Source organism: Schistocerca nitens, chromosome 4, assembly GCF_023898315.1.
Source record: "Schistocerca nitens isolate TAMUIC-IGC-003100 chromosome 4, iqSchNite1.1, whole genome shotgun sequence".
NCBI classification, from domain to species: domain Eukaryota; kingdom Metazoa; phylum Arthropoda; class Insecta; order Orthoptera; family Acrididae; genus Schistocerca; species Schistocerca nitens.
Window position 1 is genome coordinate 302,000,086 of NC_064617.1, and position 24,818 is coordinate 302,024,903.

A 24,818-nucleotide genomic window follows, 5' to 3' on the forward strand; every position below is an offset into this window, starting at 1 on the left:
CCGATTGTTTTGCAACAACCGAATGTATGCAGCATGGCCACAGGTCTGTTTGACCCATGGGAGAGTGTCACAGAGATGCCGAAGAAACTGAACTGGCAGACTCTTGAACATAGACGTAAACTGTTCTGAGAATGTTTCCTGTTGAAGTCAAGAACCGGCTTTAAAAGATGACTTTAGGAATGTACCACAATACACTACATATCACTCACATAGGGATCATGAGGACAAGATCAGAATAATTGCAGCATGCACAGAGGCATTCAATCAATCATTCTTCCTGCACTCCATAAGTGAATGGAGTCATGGGAAACTCTGTTAACTGGCACAATGAGACGTTCCCTCGGCCATACATTTCACAGTGGTTTACGGAGTATAGATGTAGATATTGGAAAATTCAAGTTTTAGCTCTCTTTAACTTTTACTTGTTCTCACATCTGAAACCCATCCATCACCACTTATAAAAGAATGAATTATAAAGTATTTTGTGTCCAGTGAAGATCTCATGGCAGTCATAGATGGTTATTTTGTATGGAATATGCTCAGTGGAATGATGTTGGACAGAATACATTGACCTAAAAAAAAGACTATGTAAAAAAAAGTACTTTTTTCTTAACAGACATTGGTTTACTGCCAGGCTGAGAAATTTTCTCCTTGCCTTCATAGTAGGCCATGGTGCTCTGTTACCATTTGCTACAGAGCTTAAGCTCTTATGGTGGCCACTTATTGTCAGAATAAATATATATTCTCAGTGTGAAGTAGCATACATACATCACAACTGCTGTAAGGCCATTCTCAGCCATTAAACTTGTAACATGCTAACTTCCCTCACAGACAATGCTCAGGGGAAGACATTTGATGACTTCCACTCTGCTGAGTGCACCAAACTGAAGAGAGCAGTTGCTCAGCATGCTGAACTACACATGACATTACCTGATCAAAATTATCAAGACACCTATTACTGAACATTAATAGGGCAGCGTCCACCTTTTGCCTTTGTGACAGATTGAACACTGCGATACTTTAAATGCAGTGTCTGAATATCTATGGAGAAATGGCAACACATCCTTCTCAAAAGCCCAAACCAGAGAAGGCAGTGATGTTGGACACTGGGCAAAATTGATTTACTAACTTATCCCAAAGGTGTTCATTGGGTTCAGTTCAGGATGCTGGGCAGACCATCCCATTTCAGGAATATTATTGTCCACAAGCCATTGCCCCACAGATGATGCTGACTGACAGGATACAACATGAAACTTCCTGGCAGATTAAAACTGTGTGCTGGACTGAGACTCTGGTCTTGGGTTCGAGTCTTGGTCCGGCACATAGTTTTAATCTGCCAGGAGGTTTCATATCAGCACACAGTCAGCTGCAGAGTGAAAATTCATTCAGGACACAACATGTTGTTACAAGTAATCACCTTCAAATTGTTCATGTAATGTATGCAGTACACAATACTGTACAATGTGTTCATATCCTTCCACATTTATCGTATTCTTAAGTGCGATAAGAGGACCACATCATAACCGTGAAGCTCACTCTCATACCATAACACTACCTTCTCTGTACATCACTTTTAGGACTACGCCTGATGGTGGGTAACTTCCTCCACGCATTCACCAAATCCCTTCCATCAGATTGCCACAGGGTATAGTGTGACGTATTGCACCAAACCACTCGTTTTTGATCATCCACTGTCTAGTGGCATTGTTCTGTACATGAACTCAAGCATCGCTTAGCATTGACTACGGAAATGTTTGGCTTATGAGGAGCTACACAACCATTGTACCCCACTTTTTTTTTTTTAACTCTATAAATGCAATCATGTTGCTAATTGGACTGCTGGTAGCACTCTGGAACTCATGAATGACTACTTCTGGTGTTTTTCTGTAACCACTCTTTGCAACTGTGAACAACAATTAAAAACACACTCCACTCAATAACCATTTACATTTTCATAAAAATTACAATAATTAAAAAAGGCAAGAATGATGAGCCATTTCCAAAAGCCGCATAGCTGTATGAAGGGTCTTTATTTGCAACTGCCAGTTTCATGTCAGTATACACACATCTTCAGGTTTATAATGGTTGAATTTTCATAATGTAGATGGACATTACAGCATCCTACCATTCAGGAAGTTACCCATGTTAAGAATCAAACCACAGTGGTGGGTTGTCATAATAAAATTAAGTACACCCAAAAGATGTTTGTTGAAAGTGTGCAAAGCATGACTTCTGAATGAGCAGGCGAGATAACACCTCATAGGATATATTACAGGATTGGTAGACACCAGCTGTATAAAACGGATAGCAACACGGCATATATATGCATATCATACCCACCATTGTGGTGTGATTCTTAACATGGGTAACTTGGTGAATGCCGGGACTCCGTAATTGTCCATCTACATTATGAAAATATAACCATTATAAACTTGAAGATGTATCTATACCGATGTTAATCTGCTAGCTGCAAATAAAGCAGATTTATGCAGCTATGTGGCTTTTGGAGACACCTGAGCATTCTTCACTTTTTTAATTGTTATAATTTTTATGATAATTTGAATGGATATTGAGTTGAGCATTTTTTGTAATTGTTGCCCCCTGTGTCTCTGAGCTGTGCTTCCCCTCTCTCGAAAGTTATTTTTAAAAGTGGTTTACTCTCTGCATTGCCCAGTGGTCCCTGTATGGTCCCTATCCATTAGTGCATGAGGTCTACCTGTTCTTGGTTCAGCTTTTATTCTTCGTAGGCATTTTACACTTCACAGTCACATCACCATCAGTCATCTTGGGTAGATTTAAAATGTTTGAAATGAAATGTCCCTGATAGATTTGTTACAAAGATGCCCCTAAAGCTTCCATCACACCATTGTTGGAATGACTTACGGACAACCTGTCCATTAGGATGCAATGGTGAGTGTCCGCTCTGTGAGAGTTAGGCATGGATGACTCTGGAAAGATGCATATGCAGTCATATTATTGAGAACATTACAGCATGTTGGCTAGTTAGGACAAAAACAATCATATGATAAAACAGATAAAGGAGTAGTTGTGGCAGGACCACCCTCACCACTAAGTGATCACTGATGAGCAGTGATACTTTACCAAGTCACGGCAAAAGCCATTTAGTGTGTAGCTTCACCATGCAGTAAATGCTAAGAAAGGTTTCATCATGTTATGTAAGTAAATGAAGGTGACCTGAAAATTTCCTAGGTTGTGGCTAGAAGCTGTTTCAATTTCCATATTAAACAAGGGAAGAACTGTACCTACCCAGTGTAATGCTAACACCAAGGGATTTTCAGGAAAGCCTTTGGAACATACGGTTAACTACTTCTGCGGTAGGTTCCTAGAATTCATCAGGTCCTCACTTGCCACTATTATGGGTTTGGTAATGTCATTCTACCATTGTTAACCTGGCTCTGCTGTTGGGAGCAGTATAACAAGTGTTTTTGTGCAGGCATCACCTAATATCTAATATCTCGTTTCTTCAGTCTAAAGGGGATGTGAATTAACAATACTAATTGAAGACAGATCCATGCATGAAGTTTTATGAGGAAGTTTGCTGTCCTTGTATGGACTTCTCTATTCCATACTGAGTGGGTAAAGTGCAAGTTCATTTTCAACAGAAGAATGGTAACCCTCGAAGATGTACAACAGTTTCTCATTCGCTGACAATAATAGATCATCCACAGTAATAATTCCATGCAGTGCTTCTTATTTGTGGATGACTTTTGATTTTCTGCTGTTCTTGTAAGAATTACAAGGTAGCTGCATCTAGCAGTTATGGGGCTAAAGTCATCAGAAAAACCCAGTTTTAAGTTTTTGACTGAAAAAAAGTAATGAATTCTTTACAGAAGAATGGAAAATGTGATAGCTCACATTGGGGAAGATCGGTGTGGATACTGAAGAAATGTAGGAACATGCGAGGCAATACTGACCCTGTGACTTATCTTAGAAGGCAAGTTAAGGAAAGGCAAATCTACTTTTATAGCATTTGTAGATGTAGAGAAAACTTTTGACAGTATTGACTAGAATACTCTCTTTGTAATTCTGATGCTAGCAGATGTAAAATATAGGGAGCAAAAAGCCATTTACAACTTGTACAGAAACCAGATGACAGGTATAACGAGTCGATGGCTGTGAAAAGGAAGCAGTGGTTGAGAAGGGAGCAAGACAGTGTTGTACCCGACCCACAATGATATTTAATCTGTACATTGAGCAAGCAGTAAAGGAAACCAAAGAAAAATTTGGAGTAGCAATTAAAGTTCAGGGAGAAGAAATAAAAAAACTTTGAGGTTTGCTGACGACATTGTAATTCTATCAGAGACAGCAAAGGACTTGGAAGAGCAGGTAAGGAGAATGGGCAGTGTCTTGAAAGGAGGATATAAGATGAACATCAACAAAAGTAAAACAAAGATAATGGAATGCAGTGTAATTAAATCAGGTGATGCTGAGGGAATTAGATTAGGAAACAAGACAGTGAAAGAAGTAGACGAGTTTTGCTGTTTGGGCAGCAAAATAACTGATGATGACTGAGACATGCTATTTACTGGTATTAAGGAAAATGTGGAAGGGAGGAACCACCAGTGTAACTTTCTTTTCACACAACCAGTTTATTTAACATTATATAATAATAAATTTGTTTTCTTTACAAATTAACAAATGTGTTAAATGAATAAGCTTTTACAAGAGAAATCCAAACAAGAACAACATGACAGTAATTACAAGGCCCCGGTCCTGAAGACCACCCAGTATGGGGTGAAACAGCGGTATTTACTATCGTGCTGTACACAGCTTCTCTTATTAAATGCCCTTTTGCAACACATGAAAACATATAAGTAATATTGATGACATGTTATTTGGAAACTGTATGTGCAAAGATTTGGGGTTAAGATGTGCACCTATGCTTAAAGATTAAACAAATAAGAAAACAGTTATGAAAATGATAAGGCTTGCTTCAAAGCGAGCAACCTTTTCATTTCAATCAGCAACAAGGTGCGACTGGATCCCAACCCGTCCCTTTTGACAATCTTATTCTGACTAAAGTCCTGGTGACAATTGGCCATTAATATGTCAATAGTTAGATAGCTTTTCAGTTACGAATGCCGCTCTGAAGGAACATTTTAAAACGTTACATATGAGCACTTATTACAAGAGACTCACTTGGTGGAACCACAAGATCCAGTTAAAAATACAGCAATAATGACCTGGTCTTTCAAAGGCTTGAATGCACAGCTTAGTACAACAGGTAGTTCAGATTATCTCAAATACAGTTACAATCAAGGAATTGAATCGGTTAGCATCTAAATCTAACCACAAGACTCTGTTTGTTTAATGGAAACCTGTGCCTTGGTGCAATTGATCAGAGTGTATTTCCGACCAGGAGCTGATTCATTAAAACATTAATGATCGGGTATGAACTAGAAAGGAAGGGCAATATAATATCAGAACAAATTTTCAAACTACAACTAGTGTCTAGTACAATACTATGGTCTATATTTACAGCCAAAGAGATGCCCAAGTAAAACTCTGAGGGCAGATACAAACCAGAAAATAATTAGGAGGTCAGGTAGACAATGACACCAATCACCACAAGGATCACAGAATGTTACTCCCCTTTATCAGCAAGCAGCTCCATTGATCCACAGTGCGTCGTGGCATTTACTGAGTGGTGCTGTTGACAGCCAGGTAGACGGGGGCAGCCAGGCCTTGAGTAGTCATCTGACACAAATGTTGCCAGTCAATTGATGGGATGTCGGCCTGCTGCTTGTTGTTGACAGAATCCGGTGAAGTGCTCCAGTACCCTTCCTCTGCGCAGGCCCTTCTTGTGTAGCTAGTGGCTTCGGCCGCTCAGACCTCATGACCGCCTCTTGTCGCGATGCTACCACCAATCCCCAAACTTGGTGCCTCCCTTCTCGTGTCAGCGAACCTGTATATATATGGCAAGCAAAGAACTTCTGAGGACACAACTCATCCTCATAGATATTGGAAATGGGGCCGCAAGAGGGATAGTCAATACTACCCTTGAGCTAGTGGTGCTAGACAGAACAGTCTACTAACTTAGTGGCGCCACTCGATGACCAAAGTAGAGAGGATATAAAGTGTAGGCTAGCAATGGCAAGAAAAGCATTTCTGAAGAAGAGAAATTTGTATTGAATCAAGTGTCAGGAAGTCTTTTCTAAAGATATGTGTGTGGAGTGTAGCCATGTGTGGAAGTGAAACATTGACAATAAGCGGTTTGGACAAAAAAGAGAATAGAAGCTTTTGAAATGTGGTGCTACAGAAGAATGTTGAACATTAGGTTGGTAGATCACGTACCTAATGAGAAGGTACTGAATGGTATTGGGGAGACAAGAAATTTGTGGCACAACCATACCAAAAGAAGGGATTGGTTGATAGGACGCATTCTGAGACGTCAAGGAATCACCAATTTAGTATTGTAGCGAATATGTGTGTGTGTGTGTGTGTGTGTGTGTGTGTGTGTGTGTGTGTGTGTGTGTGTGTGTGTGTGTGAGTTGGGGAGGGGAGGGGGTGAAAATTGTAGAGGGAGACCAAGAGATACAGTAAGCAGATTCAGAAGGATGTAGGTTGCCGTAGTTATTTGGAGATGATGAAAGCTCGCACAGGATACAATAGCATGGAGAGCTGCATAAAACTAGTTTTTGGACTGAAGACCACAACTACTACTGACATTGAAACCTTGTTTTAAAGTTAACTGATTAAGAGTAAATGAAACTCTTCTAAATTGTAAAGAAATAGTGATGTTTTGAGGCCTCGAATTTGTTGATGCTGTTACTAAATCTACGGAATATATTGTCAAAATCCCTTAGGTGTTAAAACACATTAGCCACAAAACAAGAGTAATAGACAAACCTCACCGAGAGCCTTTGTACAATTGTGACTTGATCATAGACTTACCAAACTGTTATATCCAAATGTATTAGATACAGTCCACAATGAGGGTATTAGGCTAGCCACTGTACTAGGACAAAGCCTGTGTCCAACCTGTAACACCCAAACCTCCTGATGTCAGTCAGTCAGATTGGTACCAAACTTTGTATGTCTATAGAATATCAACCAAAACACTTATTTAGTTCGTGCTGTGCGCTGTCATGCAGTAGAACATGCGTAAATGATGATTAAAAGTAACACCAGAACTACGGAGCCTAGTAAAAGCACGTCTGTGAGCAAATGACATAAAGATCTTGTGTAGGTGAGTCGTTTGAACGTCGGATCATTGATCGAAAGGCCCTGTGTTCAAACTCCACTGACTACAATTGTTTTTAACTGTTTATGCATGAAACTGTTATAAAGGGAGAACATTTTCCTGACATGTAAAAAGACTTCTGGTAGTTTGCGGCAATGTTCTTTTGGCAGTCTGCTTTTGCTTCGTTAGTTGAAAGTAGCAAACCTAGCTATACAAATGTAATCGATAAGCTTGCTACTTTCAACTAATGAAACGAAAGCAGACTGCCAAAAGAACATTGCTACAAACTCCGAGAAGTCTGTTTGCATATCAGGAAAATATCCTCCCTTAAACAGTTTCATGCATAAACAATTTTTTAAAAAGTTTTTAACTGGTGGGATTTGAGCACAGGACCTTTGGCTTGACAATCTGACATTCTACCGACTCAGCTATGCAAGATCTTTGTGTCATTTGCTCAAGACACACTTTTACTAGGCTCTATAGTTCTGTTACTTTTAATTATTGTTTATGCATGTTCTACTGGATGACAGCATACACCATGAACTAAATTGGTGTTTTGGTTGATACTCTATCGACATACAGTGTTTAGTACCGTTCTGAGTGTCTGACATCTGGAGTTTTGGGTGTAAGTGAAGGCTGGTGAGCTGTGACAATTTCTTATAGTGTATAAAACATCGATGGACTTCTTGCCACTTCAGTTCAGTGTAAAACCATGAGATTTCAATGATTACCTCCATCGTCTTCATCAGGAGCAACTGACTGTCAAAGTTGCCACTGTGTTTACTGACCAATCAGAAACCATCTTTGGGCTTTATAAGGCCACCACAGCAGCAATTTTGACAGTGTGTTGTTCCTTATGAAGATGATGGAGGTAATCATCAAAAGCTCGAAGTTTTATCCTGAACTGATGCAGCAAGAAGTCCGAGAATGTTTTATACAACAGTGTTGTGAAATAGTTCGTTCTCAAAAAAATTCTTATAGTGTTAAAAGTGCCCAGAATATACACCACACCACCTGCTTATCATACTGTGCAATGAGTTTTGAGTAATTGTTTGGAAGTAGGTGTGATGAATATAATTGTTCTAGACACTGTAGTGTCCTGGTGTGCTAAGACCAGGAGGGGTGGAAGAGTCACCCTTCAGGTTTTCAGGGTGTCATCCAGCTCTTCCACTGGGCATTGTCGACTGACGAGGTCACAGGGATCCTTTGGAGAATTAAGGTGGTTGCAGCTTGACAGGCAGTGTTCATGGAAACTCCACAGGCATGGACATCGGCAGTGAAGCATTGTTGTGAATATGTCAGTAGTGCTACATTCAGTTTGGCTTTTGCACAGAGCAACCTCATGTCATAAACTTTCCTGGCAGTGCTATGTCAGGTGTGGGCATGGTGGTATTGAATTGCCATTCTGTTGGAGGGGTGGCCAGGGCCTGCCTACCAGTGGTGAGGGACAGAGCTCAGATGTCTGGCGAGTGAACTCTGGTATGGCACCTGGCTGGCGGCACCTGTCTCTGGCAAACATCCCTGTGGCTTGGTGACTAGGAGGGCCTCAGTTCAACTCTCAGGCTATCTGGCAGTGGATGGTCCCCCTGGCAGGTAGTCCTGTCAGGATGATGGTGGAGAAGTAGTGACCTCACAGTGGAGGCTGCCACTCTGACTGCTGCTGATGTGCTAGTTTGATGACCTGCCTGGCCAGGTGGCCAGCAGTTGCGTGCGCCAAAGCCGGTTTATTGTGGTGCTGCTGCCACAGATGTCTCACAAACTGAGTGCAAAAGTCTCCCTAATTTCAGTAATTAGCCTGACACTGACCATCAGGCAGATGGCAGCATCCAGCAGGTGTTGTAGCATAATGCTGCATCAGCATATTGCTGCAAATGTCATTTTTACTGCTTCGACCTCTCGTGTGAACGAACACCAGGCTCATGCTTTGAATTTTGTCCGCACCAAGTATGTATAAGGTAACTTGTATGTAATTCACTTATGCTTCCTGTAGCACTCTTCCTGAGGAGTACATAACATACTTACAGTCTGTGTCTCGTGAGTTTTCAGTTTGGTAGCAGTGCCAAACAATCTTATAGGGATAGGGTTACAGCAGTACTCCCACTTGATTTGTCTAACCTTACTGAACTACATACTCACTCATTTCCAGAAACCATCCTCTCCAACTGTGTACCTAGCTTCATCAACGTAGTCATCTTATGTCCCACTTTACTTATTATCTTAATAGCCTATTACATCTTCCTCTACACCGTGAATTCCAACAAGAAGAACTTAACATTACTTAAAAAATCGTAAAACTTCATCCCTCGTTCCTGAGAGACCTGTTCAACGTATTGTGCTTCGTGAGCTCTGTGGTACCACTGACATATTTATTTAACTGCAAGCTTCTCTACCAGGTGTGACCGGTGCCCCTTAATTCAACTCCTATTACTTGGTAACCTGTTTTTCTCGTTATCTTTCCCTAAAAGCCAATACATACTTCCATTACTCCCTATTCCTCACACTGAGTCCAACAGTTATCCTGCGTAGATTCTCTGCTATCCTATCAACTGACCTTTGAGGGACCAGGAACAGGCCTATATCATTTACATCAGTTTGCAGTAGGGTTTTGGAGCATATATTGTATTCAAACATTATGAATCACCTCGAAGGGAACGATTTGTTGATACGTAATCAGCATGGTTTCAGAAAACATCGTTCTTGTGCAACACAGCTAGCTCTTTATTCGCATTAAGTAATGGCCACTATCGACAGGGGATCTTAAGTTGATTCCGTATTTCTAGATTTCTGGAAAGCTTTTGACACCGTTCCTCACAAGCGACTTCTAATCAAGCTACGGGCCTGTGGGGTATTGTCTCAGTTGTACGACTGGATTCGTGATTTGCTGTCAGGAAGGTTGCAGTTTGTAGTAATAGACGGCAAATCATCGAATAAAATTGAAGTGATATCAGGTGTGCGCCAGGGAAGCGTCCTGGGACCTCTGCTGTTCCTGATCTATATAAATGACCTGGGTGACAATCTGAGCAGTTCTCTTAGGTTGTTCGCAGATGATGCTGTAATTTACCGTGTAGTAAGGTCATCCAAAGACCAGTATCAGCTGCAAAGCGATTTAGAAAAGATTGCTGTATGGTGTGGCAGGTGGCAGTTGATGCTAAATAACGAAAAGTGTGAGGTGATCCACATGAGTTCCAAAAGAAATCCGTTGGAATTCGATTAATCGATAAATAGTACAATTCTCAAGGCTGTCGATTCAACTAAGTACCTGGGTGTTAAAATTACGAACAACTTCAGTTGGAAAGACCGCATAGGTAATATTGTGCGTTTCATTGTCAGGGCACTTAGAAGATGCAACAAGTCCACTAAAGAGACAGCTTACACTACACTTGTTCGTCCTCTGTTAGAATATTGCTGCGCGGTGTGGGATCCTTACCAGGTGGGATTGACGGAGGACATCGAAAGGGTGCAAAAAAGGGCAGCTCGTTTTGTATTATCACGTAATAGGGGAGAGAGTGTGGCAGATATGATATGCGAGTTGGGATGGAAGTCATTAAAGCAAAGACGTTTTTCATCATGGCGAGATCTGTTTACGAAATTTTGGTCACCAACTTTCTCTTCTGAATGCGAAAATATTTTGTTGAACCCAACCTACATAGGTAGGAATGATCATCAAAATAAAATAAGAGAAATCAAGAGCTCGAACAGAAAGCTTTAGGTGTTCGTTTTTCCCGCGCGCTGTTCGGGAGAGGAATGGTAGAGAGATAGTATGATTGTGGTTCGATGAACCCTCTGCCAAGCACTTAAATGTGAATTGCAGAGTAATCATGTAGATGTAGATGTAGATGAACAGTTGCGTCATGGCCAATGACTGAATCGCATTAATGTGGATTCTTAGTGCCTTGCTATGCTGCTTTGAGTCAGCATTGCATTATGAGAAGGCAAAGAATCCAATCAAAGACATTATTGTGACACTGATCTATTTTTATTCCATGAGCACTAGACTATGGCTTACAACTATTTCACTAAAAAATTGGATCACAGGAGCAGAAGCATTATGATATAGAAGCAGAAAGAAAGAGAGAAGTTCCACACACTTCTCAGACACTCGGCAGTCATCAAAGCACATATCAGCTGGTATAGTCCTCTGGAGAATTCTTAAATTTATGCTTACATAACAACCATAAATTATGTTACACTGTCTCCTACTTACGCTTGTCTATCCCTCCTCCACATCCATTCATCCCTAACATATTCTGTGCAGAAAAGGTAAAAGGGGATGGACACAAACACAGGAACAATAAATCGAAGGAACTACTGGGGGGTTACAGAAAAAACTTGCTGCTACTTACGACCTCCTATGATCCCACTTCTGACTCCAAACTGTAGTGGCCTGATGTGCTATGACTGCTACAGAGGGCTGGAAGAACAGTTCTTCAGATTGTCTAGTGTTAGACTCTCCTACCTTGGTATCGTAGGTTTGTTGGGTTGGTGAGGATGATTGGAGTCTGTTGGACGAGTAATGTGGCTGCAGCAAGACAGCTGGCATTCATGAAAAATCTTTATTCTTCTAACAAGCTTAGAGCAGCTAGAGTTGTGTGCTCTCAGCATGTGGCACAGGCTAGCATTGATGCAGTGAGTCCATGTACTGCTGGTGTGGTCAGGTGTCTTGCAACACTCAGTTTGGCCCAAGTGTGGAGTGACCTTGCATGGTAAATATTTCTGGTAGCACTGCTTCAGGTGCTGGAGTGGTGGTCTTGAGCTGCTAAGCCATTATCGAGGCTGCTGGGACCTGCCCAGGCGTAATGAGTGACAGTATGTGGATGTCCAGGGAATAAACCCTAGTCCAGCATCTTGCTGGCAGCGAATGGTGCAGGCTATGAGAGCTTCAGTTTGACACTCAGCCCATCCAACTGTTATTTGACACCTGGCTGGTCATCTTGTCAGGATGATGATCGAGCGGTAGCAACCTCACGCCAGATGCCAACTCTATGACTGTTGCTATCTCGATGACTTGCAGTTCAGTGACCTGCGTGGACAGGTGGCCATTATTTATTTGCATCAAAGTGTGTATGTTACAGTGTTGCTGCCGCAGAAACCATGTGCTGATGATGTGTCCTTGGTTTCGGCAACTAACCAGGCACTGACTAGCATGTGGGCTGTGGTATCCAGCAGGTCCTGTAGCATTACTGTGCCAGTGTATTGCTGCAGATGTCCTTTTTATGGCATTGAGCCCTCTTGCCTAGGCTTGTGCCATTACTGTACCAAAGTGATTCATCATACCTTTGCTTTTTCGATTGTCCATTATTGATTTAAATTTGATCTGAAAAATGTGCACACGGTGTAGTTTTTACATCTTCCTTTCACAACAATATAAATGAGCATCAAAGTTTATTAATGCATACGTGATGCATCAAAGAGGAGCACTTCTTTGTGTGTTCAACTGTTCATTTCTAAAGTCTTCAAGATTCACAATCCAGATAAATTGTCTGTATGGAATGTAGAGACATTAGCAGTCATGAGGGTAATGGTAAAATTGTGTGTCTTTAGGAAGAAGTTTCTCATCTACTCTAAGTCCCATAAGAACAGCAGAAGAAAACAGAGGAGAAAAAACTAGAAGAAATTGTAATGTTAAGTAGCAGAAGCGTCTTACAAATTAGATGGTCCCATCAAGGGTGAGATGATGAGCCAATGGAAAGACTAGGAGAGGAAATAAGTATGGAGGGAGACACTTTTTGGGGAGAAAAGGTATAGTTTGGTTGGACTGTTGCTAAGCCATTCAGTAACAAATATCTTGGTATCGGAAGGAACGGAATTTTTTAACAATATTATTTTGTATAATTGTTATGGGCCATTTGGCTGTTATCTTTCAGTTATAATATTGCGTATGTAACTACGTTATTTTTTGCAATAGATTCCAGATCACATTTCATGTAACTTATTGTTGGTTTTGGCCAAATTAGTCTGTCTTCAAATTTAAAACTAGGCTACTTTTTTAAAAATCTGTTACAAAACTACTTTTAAATTTCTAGATTATTTAAGTAGGCTGAAGAGTCGCATAAAATACACTGTAGCTATTTTGCCTTAAACTAATAAAATAATATTACTGACATCTCTTACAACACAGTGTAGCTTTACTATAATTATGTAATTGTTCATTTATTAAGTATTGTAGAAATTTTTATCACTAATGAGGGCAACTTCTTATGGTTGCCAAGAAAGTGAATACCAAGAAATGTCTTCTGATAGATCCTTATCACATTTTAATAGAGTACCTTCATATTTACTTCATGTTGTAATGTCATCTGACTTTATTATCTACAGGAGATGTTCATCAATCCTTTGGCTTGGGTAAATACAACAGTATACGATTTTAAAAATCAATTGAAGATTGGAGCAATGACACTGTACATGTGGACATATGCAGAAGACACACAGACTGATGACATCCTACATCCATTAGGAACTGTTGTATCAAATCCTAACGTTGAACATGCTACTGCCTTAACCATCACTTTCCATAGGTAAGTATGTGACACACATTGCATTCTACTGGGCTGACAATATTTTCAAGTAATATTTATCTAAATGCAATTTATGTGTTGTTTGTAATTATGGCTGTGATATTAACTGTTTTAAGTTCAGCTTTTTTCTTTCTCCATATTTAATGATACAGACTCCAGATCAAAATCCTAAACATCCCATATTAATTTCCTTAATATTTTTAATGTTGGCAGGCTATATAACAGCATTCTGCATAATAACAATGTGAAACTTAAACAAAAGTTTCAGTGAGCACTGTGGGGTGTATTTTATTGAGAACATTATACACATTATCATCTTTGTATTTTGGACAGGTCCATGGCATTAGTTGGAGGTTTTGATAATATGATAAGTTAATTCCACAGCTTATGTTAGACCCTGGACAGGCTGCGAGGTCAGATCTGAGACATTTGAGTCTCCTTTTTTCCTACACCTGAGAAAGCAGCAAGAATCTGTGTAGATTAGTATTGTTGTTCACCATTTACCATTAGGTGTCTTTTAGTCATGCCCAGTTATACCTGTCAGGATACAAATAAAAGTTTGGCTAGATATGCCCAGAGGTAAAAACTTCCTCCAGTGGTGTAAATCCTTACTTAATGTGTTTGTCTGCCTGGACTGTACTCCAGTATTATGATATAAGAATAACAGATATGTATTTGACAGCTTTGAAATATTCTAAAGCAAGATGCAGAGCGAAGGAAAGAATTTAGATGGGTCATTAGAGATGGAGCACAAGCTTGCAACAGACAAAATAATGTTCCTTGCATAAGCTTTAAATGATTTAGAGAAACACAGGTAACCAAAATTTGAATGGCCAGCCAGAGATTAGAACACTTTTAATTTTGAGTGCGGGTCTAGTTACTTAACCACTGTATCTAATGTTTAGTAAGAGCCTAAAGTCAAGGAGAAACTATTTAGTTCTACAGTCATAGCATTGACACTGTAAAAACAGCTAACTGTTGTTTGACAGTAGGAGGAAATGAAGCCCATTGGGTGAAAGTAGCTAATGAAAATACAACCTCTTTTTGATAGGTATTCTTGGTATGGGACAGCAGACTGCTACCTTAAATTATGCCAGTACATAAAAAAGCTGCACCAAAGAGAAACAGGCAGTTTCTTTTCTGACCACAAATGAAAGATGAGGTGCAAAATGAATTTAATTTCTTGTTCATATGAAATCAGTGACAGATTTTACATTTTACTTTATGTATTCTCTCCTTCACATAGTTTTTGGATTTGACATATACACAATTATATAGAAAACCTTATGCCTGAAAAGAATTTCTTTCACCATATCACCACTTGTGACACGTATCATATTTTTTCTCATAATTTGCTAAATTGACACATTTTGCTTTTGGTCAGTGTACAGCACCACCTGGTTTAAATTGTAAATATTCTGGCCCAAGCTGCCTGGAGTTGTCAGTCTTGTGTGTGTGTGTGTGTGTGTGTGTGTGTGTGTGTGTGTGTACACGTGCGTGTGTGTACGTGCTTGCTTGTGTGAATGAATGGTGTGCGGTTCTCTTACACACTTGCTTGTGTGAATGAATGGTGTGTGTTTCTCTTTTTCCAAAGAAGGCTGTGGCTGAAAGTGTATATGTCAGTGTCTTTTAATTGAACCTGTCTGTAACTTTATATGTTATCTTTATGCTAAGTAGCAGTCTATCTTTTTTATGTTGTTGTTATTCCTACCTGGAGTTCCTGTTATTTTAAATGTGCTTGCTGTTAATGTGTTGAAGTAGAATATTGTTATTTAGTACAACTTACTACATTTTATCTTCCTGGTACTTGTGACTTATTTTTTTCCCTAAATCTTTGGTTCTAACAAGTAACAAAGCCAGGCACATTTGGGAAAACAACAATTTCCCTCAATTTTCACAATTTTGTATAAATTACGGAACAGATGTTGTCCATCTATTCCTTACATATGTGTGATCTAGTTGAGCAAGAGCATTGCAAAAACTATGTAGTTTACTCTGTTAGCCCTCTCCACATCCACTAATTTCATGACATTATTGCAAACCCATACATCCTAATGCTAAACTCAGACTTCCAATCTGCCCAATCCACAATGGATATTTTGTAGCATTTGCTGGTTGTAAACTAACCTTTTATTACATACATTAGCTGTGCAGAAGCAGATTGTGAATTATGTAGTCTTTCACGATCTAGAACAGTTTACTAATTTTTTCACCAAAAGCTTCTTAGCTCTGTCAGCTCTGGTGTAGTCAGGGTTTATCATTTGTTTGGAACCTTGACAAAAAAGTTGTTATAAATATAGCAGTGTCGTTTATTACATGTGCTCCAGCCACTAGTCTGCAGTTCATTGAATTCAACTGAACTGAATTTTATTTGATTATGTAGGATTACATTGTTTACGGTAAATGTATGTGTAATATAGGACATGATAAAAACAGAAAACATTCAGTATCATGTATTTCCTAAGGAGTGATTGCATTGATTGCACTCTCTAACAGCATTTATTATGAGGAAGGAGAAGAACAAGGAGGAGGAGGAGAAGAAGAAGAAGAAGAAGAAGAAGATACATACTATTTAATGCTGTAAAATGCCTTTTTCATCAGGTAGTCTTTGAGTTTCTCTGGGAAATTAATTAAATTTTTAGACAGACTTTTTTGTAATTTGATACCCGAGTACTTAGGTCCTTTTTCAAGGATTGTCAGTCATTGTGATATGCTTCATATCTCATTCTTCTTCTGTGTGTTGTGGGTGGGTTGTTGTAGTCTTCAGTCTGGTTTGATGCAGCTCTCCATGCTACTCTCTCATGAGCCAGCCTCTTCATCTCTGAATAACTACTGCAACCTACACCCTTCTTAATTCACATGATGTATTCATCTCTTAGTCTTCGTTTATGACTTTTACCCCTTGCACTTCCCTTCAGTACTTAATTGGTGATCCATTGATGTCTCAGAATGTGTCCTATCAATTGATCCCTTTAGTCAAGTTGTGCCACAGATTTCTTGTCTCCCCAGTTTGTCCAGTACCTCCTCATTAGTAACCCAGTCCACCCATCTAATCTTTAACATTCTTCTGCAATACTGCAGTTCAAAAGCCTCTACTCTCTCTTGTGTAAACTGTTGATCATCCATGTTTCACTTCTATACGTGGCTACACTCCAGACAAATATCTTGAGAAAAGACTTTGTAACACTTAAATCTACAGCACGATTATAATTAAACGTAAACTTTCAAAATGCTGTAGAAATAACACCACTCATCAGAATGACATCAAATTGCAACGGAATATTATCGGAGAAGAGGGAAAATGTATGACAGAAGAAAAAAAAAATAGTGTGAAAATTGATCAATAGATGGTGCTGTATTTTTCAGAACATGTAAATGAAAACACCTGTCATGCACATGACCCATTGAAGTTGGTAAAAAACATGAAGGGTACACGGCTTTTCCTCCTTTCATGTCTGCGATGTTTGCCATGACTGTCTCAATGCAGGATCACACTTTGCTTGTAAAGCTGTATTACAAGAATGATGACTGTGCACACGTCACTCTGCAGAAGTTCCGGACACTGAAGGGTTTGAAAAAATGCGTTGGTCTGATGACTGCCGTGGGTCTGGAGAAAATGATTCGGAAATCCGAAAAGACGGGTTCTTTTGGTGTGCAACCTGGTAAAGGGAGGAAACGAATTGATTCGATGTCAGTGGAAGCAGTGGCTACAGCAATGCAGGAAGACACCAGTAGTGGTGTGCAAACGTGTAATGCATGGAGAATTGCATGAACATTGGACATACCTGTGAGCACGGTGCATAAAATCCTATGAAACATCCTTCTTTGCTATCCATTCAGAATTACGCATGTACACGAGTTGCTTCCTGTTGACCTGCCAGCGAAAGAGACCTTTGCTTTAGAATTTCTTGCTTGCAGGGAAGTGGACAATGGTTGGTCATGGAAGATTTTGTGAACAGATGAGGCCCACTTCCACCCAACAGGATATGTCAATACACAGAATTGTCGAATATGGACAACGGAAAGCCCACATACAAATCAGCCAGTATCACTTCATTCTGAAAAGGTTACTGTGTGGTGCAGGTTTACGGCATCATTTATCATAAGGCCATATTTTTTCGAGGAGACAGGTGCTTCCAGTCCTGTTACCTGTACCGTCACTTATAAGCACTATCAACAGAATGGATGCATGGATGGGATCATTTTTATGCAAGATGGCACAACTGCACACATGCAAATTCAGTTAAGCAGCTACTGAAGCGCCATTTCGGAAATGCTAGAATTATCAGCCACCATTTCCCTTCAGCAGGGCCATCCTGATCACCTGATCTTAATCCATGTGACTTCTGGCTGTGGGGTATCTGATAGATGTTGTGTTCCAATTGCAAGCTTAGCTGCATTGAAGGCACGCATTGTGCAACACATTCTGAACGTGACCCCAGAAACACTTCGATTAGTTGTGGGATATGCTGTTTCTCGATTTCAACTTGTTGCAGAAAATGGTTGACAACATACTGAGCATGTTTTGCGCCAGTCACACGGAAATTAATAATTCCATTTGATTTTGATTGATGCTTTTTATGCTGTTTTTGGCCTCAGGACAGTTAAAAACTGATTTGATTGGTGCTTTTTATGCAGTTTTTGACCTCGGGACAATTAAAAACCAATATTTCCCAGCTGATGTGATATGACGTTGCTGTGATGGATGTGCTTACATAACTAACAGTATCACACCTGTACAACCCATGCACACTGAGTTGTAAAGTTTGTTTAACATCAAACTTACACCTTAGGCATTGTCGTATGATTCATTTGTAGTCGACCACTATTAAATTATGTTGCGTACAGTGCCATCTGTTGATACATTTTGTAACTATTTATTTTTCTTCTGCCATATGTTTTCCCCCTTCTCAGATAATATTCTGTGCCAATTTGACATCAATCTGACCCGTTGTGTTATTTCTATAGCAGTTTGAAAGTTTAACTTTAATTATAGCCACCCTGTACATTTGATGTCAACACATTTCTCTTTTTCAGAAATACTTTTCTTGCCATTGCCAGTGCACATTTTATACCTTCTCTACTTCGGCCATCATGAGTTATTTTGCTGCCCAAATAGCAAAACTCAGCTACTACTGTAAGTGTCTCTTTTCGTAATCTGATTCCCTCATCACCACCTGATTTAATATGACTACATTCCAATTTTCTTATTTTGCTTTTTGATGTTCATTTTACTGTCCATTTCACTCAACTGGTCTTCCAAGTCATTTACTTTCTTTGACTGAAATACATTGTCATCAGCAAACCTAAAAGTTTTTATTTTTTCTTCATGAACTTTTAATTCCTACTCCAAATTTTCCTTTGGTTTTATTTATTACTGGAACAATGTGCAGATTGAATGGATAACGTACAACCCTGTTCATGCCCTTCTCAACTGCTCATGCCTCTCGCCTCTTATAACTGCTGTCTGGTTCTGTACAAATTGTAAATAACCTTTTAGTCACTGTATTTTACATTCCCCCCCCCCCCCCCCCTCCCATGAACCATGGACCTTGCTGTTGGTGGGGAGGCTTGCGTGCCTCAACGATACAGATAGCTGTACCGTAGGTGCAACCACAACGGAGGGGTATCTGTTGAGAGGCCAGACAAACGTGTGGTTCCTGAAGAGGGGCAGCAGCCTTTTCAGTAGTTGCAGGGGCAACAGTCTGGATGATTGACTGATCTGGCCTTGTAACACTAACCAAAATGGCCTTGCTGTTCTGGTACTGCGAACGGCTGAAAGCAAGGGGAAACTATGGCCGTAATTTTTCCCGAGGGCATGCAGCTTTACTGTATGATTAAATGATAATGGCGTCCTCTTGTGTTAAATATTCCGGAGGTAAAATAGTCCCCCATTCGGATCTCCGGACGGGGACTACTCAGGAGGATGTCGTTATCAGGAGAAAGAAAACTGGCGTTCTACGGATCAGAGCGTGGAATGTCAGATCCCTTAATCGCCCAGGTAGGTTAGAAAATTTAAAAAGGGAAATTGATAGGTTGGTTAGATATAGTGGGAATTAATGAAGTTCGGTGGCAGGAGGAACAAGACTTTTGGTCAGGTGAATACAGGGTTATAAATACAAAATCAAATAGAGGTAATAAAGGGGTAGGTTTAATAATGAATAAAAAATAGGAGTACGGGTAAGCTACTACAAACAGCATAGTGAACGCATTATTGTGGCCAAGATAGACACGAAGCCCACGTCTACTACAGGAGTACAAGTTTATAGGCCGACTAGCTCCGCAGATGATGAAGAAATTGAAGAAATGTATGATGAGATAAAAGAAAATTATTCAGGTAGTGAAGGGAGACGAAAATTTAATAGTCATGGCTGACTGGAATTCGAGAGTAGGAAAAGGGAGAGAAGGAAACGTAGAAGGGGAATATGGATTGGGGCTAAGAAATGAAAGAGGAAGCTGCCTGGTAGAATTTTGTGCAGAGTATAACATAATCATAGCTAACACTTGGTTCAAGAATCATGAAAGAAGGTTGTATACATGGAAGAACCCTGGAGATACTAAAAGGTATCAGATAGATTATATAATGGTAAGACAGAGATTTAGGAACCAGGTTTTAAAGGTTGGTTGGTTTTGGGGGGAAGAGACCAAACAGCGAGGTCATCGGTCTCATCGGATTAGGGAAGGAAGTCGGCCGTACCCTTTCAGAGGAACCATCCCGGCATTTGCCTGAAGCGATTTAGGGAAATCACGGAAAACTGAAATCAGGATGGCCGGACGCGGGATTGAACCGTCATCCTCCCGAATGTGAGTCCAGTGTGCTAACCACTGCACCCCCTCGCTCGGTCCCAGGTTTTAAATTGTAAGACATTTCCAGGGGCAGATGTGGACTCTGACCACAATCTATTGGTTATGAACTGTAGATTAAAACTGCAGAAACTGCAAAAAGGTGGGAATTTAAGGAGATGGGACCTGGATAAACTGACTAAACCAGAGGTTGTACAGAGTTTCAGGGAGACCATAAGGGAACAATTCACAGGAATGGGGGAAAGAAATACAGTAGAAGAAGAATGGGTAGCTTTGAGGGATGAAATAGTGAAGGTAGCAGAGAATCAAATAGATAAAAAGACGAGGGCTAGTAGAAACCCTTGGGTAACAGAAGAAATATTGAATTTAATTGATGAAAGGAGAAAATATAAAAATGCAGTAAATGAAGCAGGCAAAAAGGAATACAAACGTCTCAAAAATGAGATCGACAGGAAGTGCGAAATGGCTAAGCAGGGATGGCTAGAGGACAAATGTAAGGATGTAGAGGCTTATCTCACTAGGGGTAAGATAGATTCTGCCTATAGGAAGGTTAAAGAGACCTTTGGAGAAAAGAGAACCACTTGTATGAATATCAAGAGCTCAGATGGAAACCCAGTTCTAAGCAAAGAAGGGAAAGCAGAAAGGTGGAAGCAGTATATAGAGGGTCTATACAAGGGCGATGTACTTGAGGACAATATTATGCAAATGGAATAGGATGTAGATGAAGATGAAATGGGAGATATGATACTGCGTGAAGAGTTTGACAGAGCACTGAAAGACCTGAGTCGAAACAAGGCCCCCGGAGTAGACAAGCTTCCATTAGAACTATTGACAGCCTTGGGAGAGCCAGTCCTGACAAAACTCTACCATCTGGTGAGCAAGTTGTAGGAGATTGGCTAAATACCCTCAGTCTTCAAGAAGAATATAATAATTCCAATCCCAAAGAAAGCAGGTGTTGACAGATGTGAAAATTACCGAACTATCAGTTTAATAAGTCACAGCTGCAAAATACTAACGCAAATTCTTTACATACGAATGGAAAAACTAGTAGAAGCCGACCTTGGGGAAGATCAGTTTGGATTCCGTAGAAATATAGGGAACACGTGAGGCGATACTGACCCTATGACTTATCTTAGAAGAAAGATTAAGGAAAGGCAAACCGACGTCCCTAGCATTTGTAGACTTAGAGAAAGCTTTTGACAATGTTCATTGGAAAACTCTCTTTCAAATTCTAAAGGTGGCAGGGGTAAAATACAGGGAGCGAAAGGCTATTTACAATTTGTACAGAAACCAGATATCAGTTGTAAGAGTCGAGGGACATGAAAGGGAAGCAGTGGTTGGGAAGGGAGTGAGACAGGGTTGTAGCCTCTCCCCGATGTTATTCAATCTGTATATTGAGCAAGCAATAAAGGAAACAAAAGAAAAGTTCAGAGTAGGTATTAAAATCCATGGAGAAGAAATAAAAACTTCAAGGTTCGCTGATGACATTGCAATTCTGTCAGACAGCAAGCATTCGGGAGGACGACGGTTCAATCCCGCGTCCGGCTATTCTGATTTAGGTTTTCCATGATTTCCCTAAATCGCTCCAGGCAAATGCCGCGATGGTTCCTTTCAAATGGCACGGCTGACTTCCTTCCCCGTCCTTCCCTAATCCGATGAGACCGATGACCTCGCTGTCTGGTCTCCTTCCCCCAAACAACCCCAACTCAGAGACAGCGAGGGACTTGGAAGAGCAGTTGAACGGAATGGACAGTGTCTTGAAAGGAGGATATAAGATGAACGTCAACAAAACCAAAACGCGTATAATGGAATGTAGTCGAATTAAGTCGGGTGATGCTGAGGGAATTAGATTACGAAATGAGACACTTGAAGTAGTAAAGGAGTTTTCCTATTTGGGGAGCAAAATAACTGATGATGGTCGAAGTAGAGAGGATATAAAATGTAGATTGGCGATGGCAAGGAAAGCGTTTCTGAAGAAGAAAAATTTGTTAACATCGAGTATAGATTTAAATGCCAGGAAGTCGTTTCTTAAAATATTTGTGTTGAGTGTAGCTATGTGTGGAAGTGAAACGTGGACAATAAATAGTTTAGACAAGAAGAGAATAGAAGCTTTCAAAATGTGGTGCTACAGAAGAATGCTGAAGATTAGATGGGTAGATCACATAACTAATGAGGAGGTATTGAATAGAATTGGGGAGAAGAGGAGTTTGTGGTACAACTTGACAAGAAGGGACCGCTTTGTAGGACATGTTCTGAGGCATCGAGGGATCACCAATTTAGTATTGGAGAGCAGCGTGGAGGGTAAAAACCGTAGAGGGAGACCAAGAGATGGATACACTAAGCAGATTCAGAAGGATGTAGGCTGCAGTAGGTACTGGGGGATGAAGAAGCTTGCACAGGATAGAGTAGCATGGAGAGCTGCATCAAACCAGTCTCAGGACTGAAGACCACAACAACAGCAGCATTTTACATCTGCTCTCTTCAGAATTTCAAAGTGTGTGTTCTAGTGGATATTGTCAAAAGCTGTCTCTAAGTTTACAAATTCTATAAACGTAGATTTAATTTTCCTTAACCTAGTGTACACTAGCATTTGTAATAGTTTATCCCAAAGTATCTTTTGTGATGTACAAGGGTGAGTCAAATGAAAACCTTAATTTTTTTTTTAATATTACTTATTGTCCAGAAGTGGTACAAAGTTGTATCACTTTTCAACATAATCTCCCCCATGCTCAATGCAAGACCTCCAGTGCTTACAAAGTACATAAATTCCTTTAGAAAACAATTCTTTTGGTAGTTCGTGCAACCACTCATGCACTGCGTGGCGTACCTCTTCATCAGAACGGAACTTCTTTCGTCCCATTGAGTCTTTGAGTGGTCCAACATATGGAAATCACTTGGGGCAAGTTCTGGTGAGTATGGTGGATTAGGAATACACTCAAAATGCAGGTCTGTGATTGTTGCAACTGTTGTACAGGCAGTGTGGGGCCTTGCATTGTCATGTTACCTGCTGACAGCAGTCCACTTTGCTTTGATTTGATTGCTGGCTGCAGATGATTTTTTAGGAGATCTGTGTATGATTCACTGGTGACAGTGGTCCCTCTAGGCATGTAATGCTCCAAAATGACACCTTTTTTGTCCCAAAAAAGTGTCAGCATAACCTTCCCTGCTGATGCTTCACTTTGAAACTTCTTTGGTTTTGGTGATGAGGAATGGCGCCATTTCTTGCTCGCTCTCTTCATTTCCGGTTGGTGGAAGTGACCCCAGGTTTCATCCCCAGTAACGATTCTTGCAAAGAAGCCATCACCTTTTCGTTCAAAGCCCCGAGGAAGTTCTTTGCAAGCATCAACACGTCGTTCTCTCATTTCAGGAATCAGCTACCGTGGCACCCATCTTGCAGACACTTTGTGAAACTGGAGCACATCATGCACAGTGTGGTGTGCTGACCCATGACTAATCTGTAAACCTGCTGCAATGTCATTCAGTGTCACTCGGCAGTTTTCCTTCACTATGGCTTCTACTGCTGCAATGTTCTGTGGAGGCACAACTCGTTGTGCCTGACCTGGACAAGGAGCATCTTCCACTGAAGTCACACCATTTGTGAACTTCCTACTCCATTCGTAGACTTGCTGCTGTGACAAACATGTATCAGTGTACTGAACCTTCATTCGTTGATGAATTTCAATAGGTTTCACACCTTCACTACGCAAAATCCGAATAACAGAACTCTGTTCTTCCCTGGTGCAAGTCGCAAGTGGTGCGGCCATCTTTATACTGATACTGCGATGGTATGTGTGCATCTGCACTGTGTTGCCACCTACAGGCCATTCTGCTTGCTGTTTGTAGCACGCTTACCAACTTACAGGATAACGGCTCGAAATTTTGATTTGTTATTACAAATTTAAGGTTTTCATTTGACGCACCCTCATATTTCTTCATTCTATATGTATGTAAAAAGATGTGAAAGTTAAGAGGTATAGATTTTTAAGCAGTTTCTGCGTGTTTTAGAAGTCATCATAAAATTTGATTGCCCCCCTCCCCCCTTCTTCTTCTTCTCTTTTTTTTTTTTTTTTTTTTTTTGACATTGTCACTCCATACATAGGCTGAGAGGGTTCTTGGAGACAAAATTGGGAAAAATTATTCGTGAAATATATTCTGTTGCAACATGTTAGTTAGTTTCTTTTTTCTTCTAACTGCTTCCAGTGAATTTTCACTGAACTGTATAACAGTTTCCATTTATTGCATCAAAATATAGATGTGCACTCTCAGTGTGGATATTTGCGTAAGGCTAAAACAAA

At 40.3% G+C, this 24,818-nt stretch overlaps 1 protein-coding gene across 1 annotated transcript in view; it reads left to right on the forward strand.

Annotated features, from left to right (window-relative positions):
* LOC126251332 (phosphatidylinositol 4,5-bisphosphate 3-kinase catalytic subunit delta isoform) overlaps positions 1–24,818 on the forward strand; it is a 176,004-nt gene that overhangs the window by 55,479 nt on the left and 95,707 nt on the right. Inside the window, exon 8 of the mRNA XM_049951676.1 lies at positions 13,520–13,719. Within this exon, the coding sequence (XP_049807633.1) occupies positions 13,520–13,719 (200 nt within the window). The remainder of the gene's footprint in view (positions 1–13,519; positions 13,720–24,818) is intronic.